Genomic DNA, 13,868 nt, shown 5'->3' on the forward strand with positions numbered 1-13,868 from the left:
CATGTTCAGCATACAGACATTTGTAGCCTCTGTTGAGCTAGGCTGTGCTGCTTCCTGATGGAATGGGAGAAGACTGGAGAAGAGATAGATGTCCATTTTGGATATTTTCCACATCCCCTCCTTCTTTGTATAGATGCAAATGGATTTGTGGCAGCATGAGGATGTAGCTGGAAAAAGCTAAGCTGGAAACTGATCTGCTAGAGTATAACTAAAGCTGTTTCCTGGTGTGACTTAAGCTGTGCAAATGTCTGTGTCAACACAAATAAGGGAAAAACTGAGGATGGCTCTGAAGAACTTGATGGATGGGAATGGCAGGACTGACTAGGGCTGGCTTTTTGTGAACAGTTTCTTAGTTTATGGATCTGAAGAGCTATTAGGTGTGAGATTCAGTTAAGACCTCAGTCCTGCCAAACTTTTCATATGGGGCAAACACAGTAGCTGAACCACTGAAGATCAGGAAAATTCACAGACAAAATGTGGTGTCTAGAAGGATAAGTAAAGTGTTACTTTGTGCTTTAAGCTTCTGGGCTGAGGTCCTCTTTCAGACATGCTTTTGAGAGTCTGGTTTAGACTTTTCTTGGTTAAAATCCACATGTCCAGCTATGAGGTACATTGAAATGATTTTGCATAGCTTTCATAGAAGTAGAAGCAACTGTTTTATATGTGGTTTTGGACAGAGGTCTATCAGTGATTAAGAGAGACAGGGAAGGCTTTGAGATGGTCAAAGAATCTGATTTTATTGTGGACTACAAATGTTTTAGGAAGGCTAGTAATGTTTTACTACAATTATTGGGTTAAAGTTCGCACAATCAAACTCATACTTTAAACATCTCTTGCTTGCAGAAGTCTGATGTAATTTTCTTTTTTCCGGTAAATGTGTTTGATTTGATCTTCTTTGCAATCCTGATTTAATTCTCAAAGTTCTGCTTGCTCTTGCCAAGGCATCCTGTTATCAAGTCTTATGCTAATAAGGTCCACAGTACTCAGTTTTGTGTACCCCAACTTTGGTCCAGCATTTTTTCAGTACTGTTGCATCACATGATTGGAAATGATGTAAGCATTTGTATTCTCTTGTTTTTTATGTTAATTTCATAGTATTCTGGTTCAAAATGCTGATGAAATATTGCACACAGATGCTGCAGTCTGTTCATGGATAACTGGTTTGTTCTGAGAATGTATTTGAAAAAATGAGATTAATAATTGTCTCCTGTAATTTCTAGTGGAATAAAGCTGTGGAGCTGGCCAAAAATCACAATATGAAAGAGATTGGTTCCTTGTTAGCCAGATATGCAAGTCATTTACTGGAAAAGAACAAAATCCTTGATGCTATAGAACTCTATCGTAAAGCCAATTATTTCTTTGAAGCTGCTAAGCTCATGTTCAAGGTATGGCAGGTTTTTATGTCAAATGACTGGGCTTTTTGGACTAGCTCTTACTATTTCTGTGCTGCTTTTATTCGCTTGGGGTTATGTTAGTTTTAACAATGTTTAGGCAATAAGCAGATGTCATCATACAGGATACTGCAAAGATGAACCCAACTCCCAGAGCTCAGGTATCTCTATGTGTAATAGTCACCCTGGGTGTCCTCTGTAGCTAGTGGAGAGGAGACTTTGGGAACACAAACCATCTATTTATTTATTTTGAGACTTTCAGTAGGAGATGAACTGCACCTCAGAAAAGGTCCTGATGCCCTGCATTGCCTAGTAAAAGAGTATGGTAGACTTGCCTGGGGTGCAATGTCCACATTATTTTAGATATCATGGGAATTATTTTTATCCCCTTTAAAAAAAAAAAAAGCTGTAAGAACTAGAAGTTAAATTTTGGTATTTCTTCAATTAGTTCCTCCAATTAGAAATGGCTGTGGTGTGCTTTTAAGATAAAGATGTTGCTTAGATTTGGTTTGGCTGGAGAGATTTCTCTTCATAGCTTAAAATTTGTAGAAGTGATATGTAATTTTTACAGCAAATATTTATAGCAGTTTAGCAGTACACACACACACACACACATATATATATATATAAAGAAAATATATGTTACTTTCAAAAGCCATTCTTCTTTTCTGGGAAAACAACCAGACCTTACTGAAAGATATGTATGTGTTTAAAAATTGCTATTTTTTAGTTTATTTTTATACTAGATCACTAGACTTATACATGGTTACACTGATTTATCCTTCCTGAGAATCTGGCTTTATATACATGTTAGCTAAATAAATATAAAATATTGTGCATACTTCACTTTGACATTTTCATTTATAGTTCTGTTTGCAGTCTAAATTATTACATTTAAAGGCAGAATCATTTTTGGCATGATTTCCTAGGTTTGTACAAGCATGCAATTGTCCAAGAGAATTAAATCCCTTTGTTTTTTTTTTTTTTTTAAGATTGCAGATGAAGAGTCAAAGAAAAGGACAAAGCCTTTGCGAGTTAAAAAGCTTTATGTGCTGTCAGCCTTACTTATGGAACAGTGTCATGAACAAAGGCAAAATGCACAAAGGGGAAAAGTTAAAGAGAAAAGTTCAGAGGTAATGTATTTTTTTTCCTCTTTCTGAATTCTGATATCTGCTAGCTAGTCAGAAGTAAGCAAGTCATCTTCTTGGGAGCCTATAATGTTTTTTTAAGAACCCTCTTCCCCGTTAAGAACAAAGCTTTCCTTCAAGCAAGTCCCCCATGAAAACGTATTGTTTCAAGTATTATTTTAAACATCTAAGTCTTTTTATTAATAGATATTTTTCTTCCTAAGTTTAACATAGTTTTCTTAATATTTTCACTGTAACAATGAAAACCATACTAAAACTTCCTGCAAGACTCTTGTTCATTTAGGAGTAAGTATTGATTCCAAAGGATGATCTGTGATTAGATTAAGCTATGTTTCCTGTAATTCAGCAGGGAGATGGCTCCAGAGACAGGAGAAGCAAATGGAAGAATTTTTTTTCTCTGCTCACACGTTCATCTTCACATGCACAGACGAAATAGTTTAAACAAATTTTTAAGAGCTCTGGTGTTGAAATGAAGTGCTAATCCAAACTACAAACCAGTCTGCAGATGTGCACAAAATATATTTGTATACACGTGTATATGATATTTATCTTTGAAAATCTGCACCATATGTAGTGCCTGTGCTCTGTACAGAATGCCTGACAATGCTCACTGTAGGTCCATTTGTATTTTGCCTACTTAACGTGGACAGTGGTGTAATCACCAAGTATAGAAAAGCTCTTTTCATATATCCCCATTTCCTGCTGTATCTGTTTCATAAAAAAAATTACTTGTGATACTGCTTTGTTTTCAGAGTGCTTCAGCTTTGGCTGGTTTGCTGGAAGAAGATGTTCTTTCTTCAACAAATCGCTTTGCAGACAATGCTTGGCGAGGAGCTGAGGCTTACCACTTTTTCATACTTGCACAAAAACAGCTCTATAAAGGTTCTTCAGATGCAGCACTTAAAACAGGTAAGAATTGATTTTCAACCCTGTAAAATCAGCATATAATTTCATTTATAGCTGCCACATTTTTCAGTTCTTAATAAATCCATGGAATTTAAACCAAAGCCATATAATGAATTGAATATGGCTGTAGTCACATTATCTGGAAAGGACTTTGCTAAAGAAAGCAAATTTACCTTTTAAATTGGTTAATCTCTGTAGATGTGTTGCTGACTGTTTTGTTTCTCTCCCTAAATTATAAGGCATACCTGATTTTACATCAGACCTCCTTGTAGAGCTTCACAAAAAATCAGTGGGAATTAGAGAAACAAATAGCAACTTGTACTTTGTCCAAGTAATGAAGATTTCAAATCCTTCTAATACTTTAAAACCAATCAACCGAAATAAAGTGTTTCAAGAAGATACCAATTTCCAAGTGAAATCTCCTAATTCTTTAGAACAATGTTTCACAGTCATGTCAATAAAAAGACTGTGGTTCATTTTGCCCAATTTTTAGAATTAATACTGTCGTCTAGTAGCAACTATTTCATACAAATGTTTGCACTTCTCAGAAGATGTCATAATTTCCTTGGATTTCTTTTTCATTTTTTAGCTCTTCATTTGCGAGATTATGAAGACATTATCCCTGCAGTTGAAATCTATTCCCTTTTGGCACTCTGTGCATGTGCAAACAGAGCATTTGATACTTGTTCAAAAGCCTTTGTTAAATTAGAATCCTTGGAAACTCTTAAGCCAGAGCAGAGGCAACAGTATGAAGAGCTTGCTTTAGAGATATTCACAAGATACAGACCCAAGTATAACAAAACACCTGATCTGGATGATGTTCTTGAGAGGTGCGTATATTTTTATATACTTTAATAATACTGACACTTTTTTCTACTGTTCGCTATATTTTGGGTTTTAGCAGGTTTTGTGTGTGACCAAATTAATCAAGTGCTTTGCTGCTTAAACCAAATACTGGGCAAGAATTAGCAGGAGTTAGCCAGTTTGGAGGAAGGTAACACAGCACTATATTGTTTGGGAAAATAGACACTGACTGCATTTGAGGATCTGGGCATAAAGATGTAACTTCACATTAATTTGAAATGCAGGTAGACAAAGCACAGGACTTTTGAGACTGTGTCATGTGACATTAAAGTAAGAATGTTACTGTTCGCATCTCCATGGTGGAGTGTTGAAAGTATCAACAAGGGACTGTTTGACAGGTCTCCAGTGTTTTGTGAATTACCTAAATACATTTGGTGTGAAAAGAGGAATATGTGAAGTTAAAATTAATATGAAGGGCACATTTAAGGGATAAGTCCTTGGAGTGGCTGTACCCACTACAGTGTGTTTGACATGTTTCCTGCTGAGCATGGAACTAGTAAATATGGAAATCAATTGTGAATCAATTTTCTTTTAGCAAACAGGATTTTTACCTGTCTTGATTGACCCTACTGTGCAGCTGTACAGAATCTTAGAAGCAGCTGTGATTCTGTTGACCCTTCAGACCTCAGAGGACAGAGTATAATAGCAGTGCAGGTGTCTAATCAGGCCTTACTTTTGTATGCCCTTCACTGCTTCTTTTCACTCCATCTTTTGGATCTGCTGGTCCTGATCTGTTGACTGTGTGGTTCTGGGGGTGGACATTGTCTGGTGTGAAGGTTTGTATACTTGGTTACATGAACAGTGAAGTGTTACATGACCTAAGAACAACTACCACATTGCATTTTTATTCTTTCAGCTTTACTCTTTTCTTCTTTTTTTTTTATAGTGGAGATGGTAAACTTCCTGTATGTGTTGCAACAGGAGCCCCTATCCTGGAGTATCAATTCTGGATGTGCAATGTGTGTAAGCATTGCATGAAAGCCAAAGAAGTAGGCCATTATAATGCCTGTCCTCTGTGCCACAGTACAGTAAGCTGAGGATAAAGACTCTGTATCTGCATTTATGACAGCTAAGAACAGCCTCTAAGATGTTACTATCTTTTGAAATACAACTCAGGTATTGTATTGTAGCAGTTAGTGCTGCTATTAGAGAAACATTGCAACTCAAAGCCAAAAGAGAAAACCCACAAGAGAAACCTTTACTGCTTCCATTTATCCGAAGAAATTACTGTGTAAATAGATTCCATTTTTGCTACACTTTTTAAAAAAGATTTAAGGTAAAAGCATTTTTTTTTAATTGTACATTGAGCCTAGTTTCAAAACTATGTGAGTTGAACGTAGGCTCATATCAATATGTTCTACTCTGAGCAGGTTCCATTTTTTTTGTCTTTCTAATTCCATAGGAAATTCCTGGGTTTTCTCAGAATTCACAGTTTTTTGAATGAAGTGATTCCTGAGTTGAAATAATGTCACAGTAATTTTGATAATACCATATATGTTTTTGTACTACTGTTTAGAATTCCTAAAGTGATGATACCAGTATAAGCATATGTTAGTGCTGGTTTCTTTTGCCAAGTGTATTTAAACCTACCATAAAATAAAGGGCTTGAAAACATGCAGCAGTCAGTGTGTCAGTTCGGTTCCTGAGCTTGGGTGCTGTCATCCTCAACAGCTTAAGGAAACCTCCATGAACTTGCAACCAGGAACCTGGCATTTTTCATGTAGCTTGAGAGAGCAGCCTGCATCTGTTGAACAGACTTCAGGAGCTGAAGTGTCACCCTTGTTAGACACAAAGGTCCAAGGAACAATGTCTTGCTGTCCTAGCTAAGTGCTAGTTTAGCTGTGCTCTGGCAGTGCTGCAGGGCCTTGATGCACGGGGTGAGCTCTTCTGTGCTCCCACCTAGGCTTAGGATAGCTAAGGATAAGCCCTGTCTCCATAGATTCAGAGCAGCAGAACGGCCTGGGTTGGAAGGGACCTTAAAGACCATCTTGCTTTAAGCCTGATGAGAAGGGCTATGACACTGTCCTCTAGACCAGGTAGCACAAAGCCCATCCAACCTATTCTTGAGTATTTCCAGGGATGGGGCATTCGCAGCTTCTGTGGGCAATCTGTTGCAATGTCTCACCACCCTCACTGTAAAGAATTTCTTCCGTATGTTTAACCTAAACCTTCCCTCCTCCAGCTTAAAGCTGTTCTCCCTTCTCCTATCCCTTTATGCCCTTGTAAACAGTCCCTCTCCAGCTCTCTTAGAGCCCCTTTAAGTGCTGGAAGATGCTCTGGGGTCTCCACAAAGCCCTCTCCAGGCTGGCCAACCCCAACTCTCCCAGCCTGTCTCTCGGGGAGAGGTGCTGCAGCTCTCTGAGCATCCTGGTCTCCCCTGGCCTGTGCCGCGGCCCCAGAGCTGGACGCCGCCCTGCAGGTGGGGTCCCGGGAGAGCGGGGCAGCGGAGCAGACATCTCGGTGCCCGCTGAGGAGCAGACAGACATCTCGGTGTCCAGGCTGAGGAGCAGATATCATCTCGGTGCCCGCTGAGGAGCAGACAGACATCTCGGTGCCCGGCTGAGGAGCAGATATCATCTCGGTGTCCAGGCTGAGGAGCAGACAGACATCTCGGTGCCCGGCTGAGGAGCAGATATCATTTCGGTGCCCGCTGAGGAGCAGACAGACATCTCGGTGCCCGGCTGAGGAGCAGATATCATCTCGGTGCCCGCTGAGGAGCAGACAGACATCTCGGTGCCCTGGCTGAGGAGCAGACAGACATCTTGGTGTCCTGGCTGAGGAGCAGACAGACATCTCAGTGCCTGGCTGAGGAGGAGACAGACCCCCTCGGTGTCCCGGCTGAGGAGCAGACATCATCTCGGTGCCCGGTGAGGAACAGACATCATCTCGGTGCCCGGTGAGGAACAGACAGACATCTCGGTGCCCGGTGAGGAGCAGACATCATCTCGGTGTCCTGGCTGAGGAGCAGACATCATCTCCGTGTCCTGGCTGAGGAGCAGACATCATCTCCGTGTCCTGGCTGAGGAGCAGACATCATCTCGGTGCCCGGCGAGGAGCAGACATCATCTCGGTGTCCTGGCTGAGGAGCAGACATCATCTCGGTGCCTGGCTGAGGAGCAGACATCATCTCGGTGCCCGGCGAGGAGCAGACTCCTCGCAGCTCCGCCCGCGCACGCGGCGCGCCCCCGGCGTCACGGCGCGCCCGCCCCGCGTGACGCCCGCGCCGCGTGACGCCCGCCCCGCGTGACGCCCGCGCCGCGTGACGCCCGCGCCATGGCGGCGGCGGAGGCGGAGGCGGCGGCGCTGCTGGCGGCGGCGCGGGCGGAGCTGCGGGCGCGGCGGCTCTCGGCGGCCGAGGAGCTCTTGAGCCGCTTCATCGCCCGCAGCCCCGCGGGGTAACGCCGGGGCCGGGGCCGGGGCCGGGCTGGGCGCGCCGGGCCGGGCCCCGCTAACGCCGCTCCTTCTGTCCCCGCAGCGACCTGGCCACGGCGCTCAACGAGCGCGGGCAGGTGCGGTACCTGCGCGTGGAGTTCGCCGCCGCCATGCAGGACTTCACGGCCGCCATCGAGTGCCAGCCCGGCTTCGAGGTGCCCTACTACAACCGCGGGCTGGTGCGCTACCGGCTGGGTACGAGCCGGGCGGGGCGGGGCAGCCCCGGTCGCGGCGGGGACACGGGGGCGGGCACCGCTCCGCACGGGCGCGACCGCGGTGGGCAGGACAGCGCCGGCAGCTGCCGCCAGCCCCTGCCCGGCTACACCCCTCTGTAGCTGTGCTGTACCGCGGAGAGTAGGAGGGAAGGTGTAGTTGACTTGTGGAAAAATTTGCACTGGGGTAAAACAATCGAGTTCCAGACACAGCCATTAAATCTGGGATAGAGCATCTCCCAAGCAGCTGTAGCTGCAGTGAGCACAGCCTTCTCGACTTCCAGTGGGCTGCTGGCCACCTCTGCGGAATTCCTGTCCCATTTTTGATGATGCCATCACAAAATGACAGCCCCGTGCCTTTTGTTAGAGCTTGGCCATTGCAGAGGTCGAGGGACTGGAGAATGGAGCCAGGCCATGGGCACCAGCTGGAAGCTCTGTCTGTGCCTGTGTGCCAGCTTTAAGGCAGCCTCATTATTGCTGTGAGCCTTTTGTCTCCTTCTCTTGGGAATAAACTGGCTGAACTGAGCCTTAAGTCCATTTGAGATTCAAAAATACATGCTCTGGTTGTTGATGTGAAACACTTTCACTCCCACTTGGGCCTGTGGACAATCCAAATGCTGTGGGTCCAGGAAGTAGCTGCTACATTGTGGGTGAAAGGATTAGGAGGTGTCCTTGAGTTGTGAGAGGTTTGTGAGCATGAGTAGTTACAGAAAGATAATTTTTTTTTTTTTTTTTGCTTTCTTTTTTGGAACAGGAGACTTTGATGAGGCCATGGAGGATTTCAGGAAAGTATTAGAGTTAAACCCTCAATTTGAAGATGCTGCATTGAGTCTAAAACAGGCTATTCTTGATAAAGAAGAAAAACAGAAGCGGGGTTATTGAAAATTCAGGTAGTGATGTGATGTGAAAATATTCCATTAAACATGTGACTTTTGCCATTGATCGATGAAACACAAGATCATTTACATCTGTTATGACCTGTTGAAGAACTTTATTCTTAGGTAACTAAGTTAAAAATTGATTATGATTGCAAATTAGCCTGTATTTGGGATTTTTATTCTTGAGAGAAGGTGTAATGTTGATCTCTGTGAGACACCTGTACAGATTTTGTACAAAAGTACTTTGTAATTCTATAATAAATATATTGGCCAGATTAATTGAAAACAAAAATGAACATGTTCTTTTTATCACAATGATTGTCTGCAGAAAATATTCACCAGAGGTGGCTTTCTCTTCCTTATTAAAGAGATCAATTCCCTGAAAAATACAGTGTGAAATCCATCTGATGGAACTGGCTGTGAACACCCAGGCAGCTTCATTTCTCACATGGTAGGAGGGACCATTACTGAAATCTGTAAATCATCAGCAAGAAACACCTTTGCAAGTTTATGGCAACACAAGTTCTAATAAAAGAAATACTCTCTGCTCACATGAGCAGTAGGATTTTGTTTTTTAAATTATGCCAGTGACATTCCTGCTTCTTATGGTGAGTTCCTCTGTGGATGATCCTGGAGCCTGTGCAAGCACAGAGCTCACTGAAAATGGTGAAACCATTGGGGTGAGTGGTGAGAGCAGACTGGAGCCTCTGGATATCCTTTCCAGCAGCCTCACTGAGACCACTTTCAGTGTGGAGATGAAACTGCAACAGCCACAATGAGCAAATTTGAAACAGGGCTGAGAAAATGCTGCATTTACCTCTTATCCTTTTGACACCTGACTGCAACCATTTGAAATTGCAGAAGTATGATATGTAATACCAGGATGTGCCCTTTCACAATTTGAGAAATAGGCAGTGATCACTTTTCTCTCCTCAGAAGTATTAATTTTGGACTTGATATATTAAGCACATGCTTTGCTACCATTTATCTTGGTGTTCTGTCTCTGAAACAACACAGATAATTCAATGACTTGACACACTTCATGCCACCTCAGTCTTAAAAACTGAGAAATCCTACCAACTCTTGACTGATGGTGAGAAGGTGAGCTAGAACTAAACATGCTCCTGACTGACCTTGCCAAGACAATTAAAAAAGCAGTAATGAACAGTTGAATGTGACTTAGGAAGTTTTACTGTGAAAAGAGAGATCACAGATGTGATTCTGCGCAGAAAACTTAAAATGACAGGATATAGATGAAAATATTAACAGTGAATAAGTATTTTAGAAAACAAAGATGCTAGAGATAATATTCCAGCTTGTGGTGTTTTGTGAATGTTGCTTAATTACTTCTCATGCAATTGCTGGCACAGAAATACTGCACAAGGCTGGGGAGCAATTGCCAATTCTCTACAGTATTTCCTTGTCTCTCCTGTGAAAGGATGAACTGTCATCATGCATTTCAGCTTAATTTTGAATTCTTTCAAGGTTTGGCCAGTAGGGTTTTCACATTTTCCCCTTTACTTGCGCACAAGTCACTTAGTTCTCTGGCTTTCAGGTTTTCAGCTTGAAATTACGAAACAGCCCTGCTGGTTTCTGCTGGGGTAGAGTTAATTTTCGTCACAGTGGCTGGTATGGGGCTGTGTTTTGGATTTGTGCTGAACACAGGGTTGATAATAGGGAAGTGTTTTTGTTATTGCTGAGCAGGGCTTACACAGGGCCACAGCCTTTTCTGATTTTTGTACTGCCATGCTGGGAAGGAAGTTGGGGATACCTGGGAGCATGGAGGAGACACAGCTGGGACAGGTGATCCAAACTGACTAAAGGGATATTCCACACCACGGGGCATAATGTTCAGTATATAATGTGTATAAAAAATGCCCAGATTGAAGAGGAGGATGTATTTAGTAACTCCCCTTGTCCTGCAGTTTCCTGTTAAAGAAGTTTAAGACTTAAAAGCCTAATGGAGAGTAATAAAATTCTTTTATGTAATGTTTTGTGAAATTCAGGCAACCTCTCAGCCTGTAAAAGGAGCAGGGTTGTGTGCTTTGGATGCTTTGCAATGTGAGGTGCTGTAGCTTTATACCTTTATTGGGCTTTAGGGGATGTCTCTGCATGAGAATTCCACACCTCTGTGGAGCTCCTGGGTCAGTTCTGACTGTTCCACTGCCCTTGTCAAAGTGACAGGGTTGCACCAGTAAGTCAGAGGGATGGTTGCTGCTAATGCACTGTGACTCTACTCTGGCCAAAAATATTTCAGACGTGAATAATTCTCAGCTGCTTTCCCAATGTTTCCTACCTATAAACCTACTCCCCCAAACCCTTGACTTTCCTTCCACAGCTATCACTGGCAGCCCCTCTGCTTGGCTTGTTCCCTGTAAGCAGGGTTAGTTTGGCAATGAGTAACTTCTCATCTGATGATTTACCTCTAAACTTATGAAAAACTATGTGAATTGCATAACATGTTGCAGAATCTCAAAGAGTAACATCACTGCCTTACAGAACAAGGAGAAGAGTAACATCATCCTGTGCTTTTCTCTAGGACTCCATTTGTCCTACTGAAACATGGGAGGAGGAGTTAACACAATTATCAATGTTGCAAGGCCTTTCCCTTGCACTTGCAGAAAGGTGGGAAAAGCTGACAGAATGCCAAGGTTAGCAGGGCACTGAGCAGTGTGAGAAGGGTTTCATGCATGTTTAGTGTGAGTGCAGCATGGGGAACTAGGAGAGCCTTTCCAAATGGAAAGCTGCAGCACACTGAGGCCAAAGGGTTTGCTTGTCACGTAGCCAGAATAAGTCTCTCTTCCAGATGCCTGCCTTCTGATTGAGCAATGGAGGTTTGGTCTGCATGAAAAGCCTGAAACTCTTGGGCTGTTGCAAGTGAGGGCTTCACTGTGCATTTCTCATCTAGTAGGTAACCTTGTTAAAAAGTGACTGAGGAGAGAAAGGTGCACTATTCCAGTTTTGTGGGGATTGAATACCTCTATCTCAGTCAAGCTCAGCTATGCAGGTCATGCTCTCTGTTGCCTGTCAGGAGAGAAAGGATTCAGAAAAGCAAAAATAATGTTCAAAACTGAAGATTGTTAAGTGGGAGGGTAATATCCAAAATTCTTTTATGTCAGCAGATGTTCATCTGCCTCAACCTTTTAACAGAGGCAGGGGCTGGATCAGTGAAACATATTCAACCCCAGCCTGTGGCTTTCATGCAGAATGGAAGGTCTGGTTGCTTTGTATGAAAACAGTTTGCTGAGAGATCTGGTCAAGTTGGAGGCCCCACTTCCAGCATATTGTGACCAGTTGAGCTGAACATTGGTCCATTTCCTAAGATTCTTTCCAAGATTCTCCATGTAGGATCCCTTTAGTGCATGAGCAGGCAGGGATTGGATGCAGTCCAGAGCATTGCTTCCTGCAGCTCATGGTGATCAGTGTTGTAGCCCAAATTGTTCAGGCTGCAACAGATCAGTTCTTTTATCACTCGTGTTTGTGTTGTACAAGGAGCATGTGAAGTGGGCCTGAAGGATATCCTTGTCTCCCAGCATGTGAAATGGGCCTGAAGGATATCCTTGTCTCCCAGCAAAGAACAGCTGGTCCAGCTGTGTCCCAGGCATCACAACAGTAGGTTTCATCCTAGCTCCTGTTGCTGTGGAAAAGGCTGATCAGTGCTTTCCAGGCTGGGGACTCCCCAGCATGGGGACTCTGGTGTGCTTCTGTCTGTGCATTAAAAATAACTTATCTCCCAATTCTTTTTCTTCACGTTGAGTGAATAATGAAGGCTTGTTCAACTACCAGGGGTATGACCAGAGTGGTTCCTGAAAGATAATCCAAGGAACTGTTTAAGCCCATAGGCCTGAAAACTGCAATTTAGGACAGGAGTTAGGTGCTGAAATTCCCTCTGCAGCATGTGAGAGGTAGGAATAATCCCAGGAGAACAGAGGTACAGAGCAGCACAACCATGCAATAGCGTGGCTGAATCATAACTTGGGAAAAGACACCCTCAAAGGTAAACAGAGAATGCCTAACCCTAACACACTGTGAGATTTGGTGTGAAAATCATCATCTACACCATGAACAGCAACCAAGGTAGGAGAAAGAAACCAAGGATATGGAATTGCTCTGGCTTGTGTATGGGAAGGGGGAAACCTGAAATCCCTGTTGAAATGGGAATGCAAGTCTGTCCTTTTCCATCTCCCTTCCAATGTGTGTAGAAAAATCTCATCTGTCAGGTGAAGGGTATGGAATGCTGCTGGACCTCTTCCTGGTTTTCTAGGGCAAAAGGGGAGGATCTGGGATATCCTACTTACTGCAGACAAGTTTATCTTAATATACTCTGCAAGGCTGCAAAACAAAATGAACCCTAGTTACACCAGACCAGACCTGGTGTTCACCTGTGGCCTGAGAGTGCTGAGAAGAGCTAGCATTTGGTCATAATTATTTTCCCTTCATCCCAGTCTGCAAATTTCTAGAGGACTCCTTTTTAGATTAACAGAAAGTTAACCTAAATTTATGAATATGCTGCTGCTGTTAAAAACGGGGAGTGTGCTCTGGCAAATGCATGCATGGCAAACACAGTAACTTGCTGGGCTCTGCAGTGTGGGCTGTGGACAGCAGAGTGCACTGCTCATGCAGCAGAGGAAGGCAGCACCCAGGCAGCTGCTGGGGGATCCTGGGGTCACAGCACCCTCCCATTCCTTTTCACAGATCTTGCTCCTTCAGCAGGTACACCTTTAAGAGGGCATTTATTCAGCAATCATCTCAGGCAGCACTGCAGCTTTTGGGACGTGGGCCACGTATGTGCACTGACCAGCCAGCCTGGGCAGGCAGGGGCTGCAGGAGCTGGGAAACCTCTGGAGACCACACACGAGTGTGCTGTCAGCACGAGTGTGCCACCTGCCCCCTCTGCATCTACATGTGCTGCAGCCACACCTGCAGTTACACTGTAGGCACATCCTGGAGTCATTACAGGTGGTTGTGTGTCAGATTTATACTTGATCTCTAAAAAATAATAACAATTAAAGAAAAAAAAAAGCTTTCTGTGTGCAC

At 43.5% G+C, this 13,868-nt stretch overlaps 2 protein-coding genes across 4 annotated transcripts in view; both read left to right on the forward strand.

Annotated features, from left to right (window-relative positions):
- WDR35 (WD repeat domain 35) overlaps window positions 1–5,923 on the forward strand; it is a 41,541-nt gene extending 35,618 nt beyond the window's left edge. For all 3 annotated transcript variants that reach the window (XM_085574502.1, XM_021525353.4, XM_021525354.4), the window contains 5 exons: window positions 1,221–1,385; window positions 2,384–2,524; window positions 3,292–3,448; window positions 4,035–4,275; window positions 5,196–5,923. In XM_085574502.1, the coding sequence (XP_085430628.1) occupies window positions 1,221–1,385; window positions 2,384–2,524; window positions 3,292–3,448; window positions 4,035–4,275; window positions 5,196–5,346 (855 nt within the window). In that variant the 3' untranslated portion in view covers window positions 5,347–5,923. The remainder of the gene's footprint in view (window positions 1–1,220; window positions 1,386–2,383; window positions 2,525–3,291; window positions 3,449–4,034; window positions 4,276–5,195) is intronic.
- Window positions 5,924–7,573: 1,650 nt separating this feature from the next.
- Window positions 7,574–9,378, forward strand: TTC32 (tetratricopeptide repeat domain 32). Its single transcript, XM_021525355.4, has 3 exons — window positions 7,574–7,704; window positions 7,785–7,936; window positions 8,708–9,378. Exons 1-3 carry the CDS (start codon window positions 7,583–7,585, stop codon window positions 8,833–8,835), a joined length of 402 nt encoding a protein of 133 aa, XP_021381030.2. The 5' UTR covers window positions 7,574–7,582; the 3' UTR covers window positions 8,836–9,378.
- The last annotated feature ends 4,490 nt before the right edge of the window (window positions 9,379–13,868 follow it).

The sequence above is a fragment of the Lonchura striata genome, chromosome 3, assembly GCF_050655825.1.
Source record: "Lonchura striata isolate lonStrDom1 chromosome 3, ASM5065582v1, whole genome shotgun sequence".
NCBI classification, from domain to species: Eukaryota; Metazoa; Chordata; class Aves; order Passeriformes; family Estrildidae; genus Lonchura; species Lonchura striata.

Coding starts and splice junctions, on each gene's coding strand:
- TTC32 (XM_021525355.4), top strand. CDS start 7,583: ATGGCGGCGGCGGAGGCGGAGGCGGCGGCGCTGCTGGCGGCGGCGCGG. Junction 7,705..7,784: donor ATCGCCCGCAGCCCCGCGGG/GTAACGCCGGGG, acceptor CTGTCCCCGCAG/CGACCTGGCCACGGCGCTCA. Junction 7,937..8,707: donor GCTGGTGCGCTACCGGCTGG/GTACGAGCCGGG, acceptor TTTTTGGAACAG/GAGACTTTGATGAGGCCATG.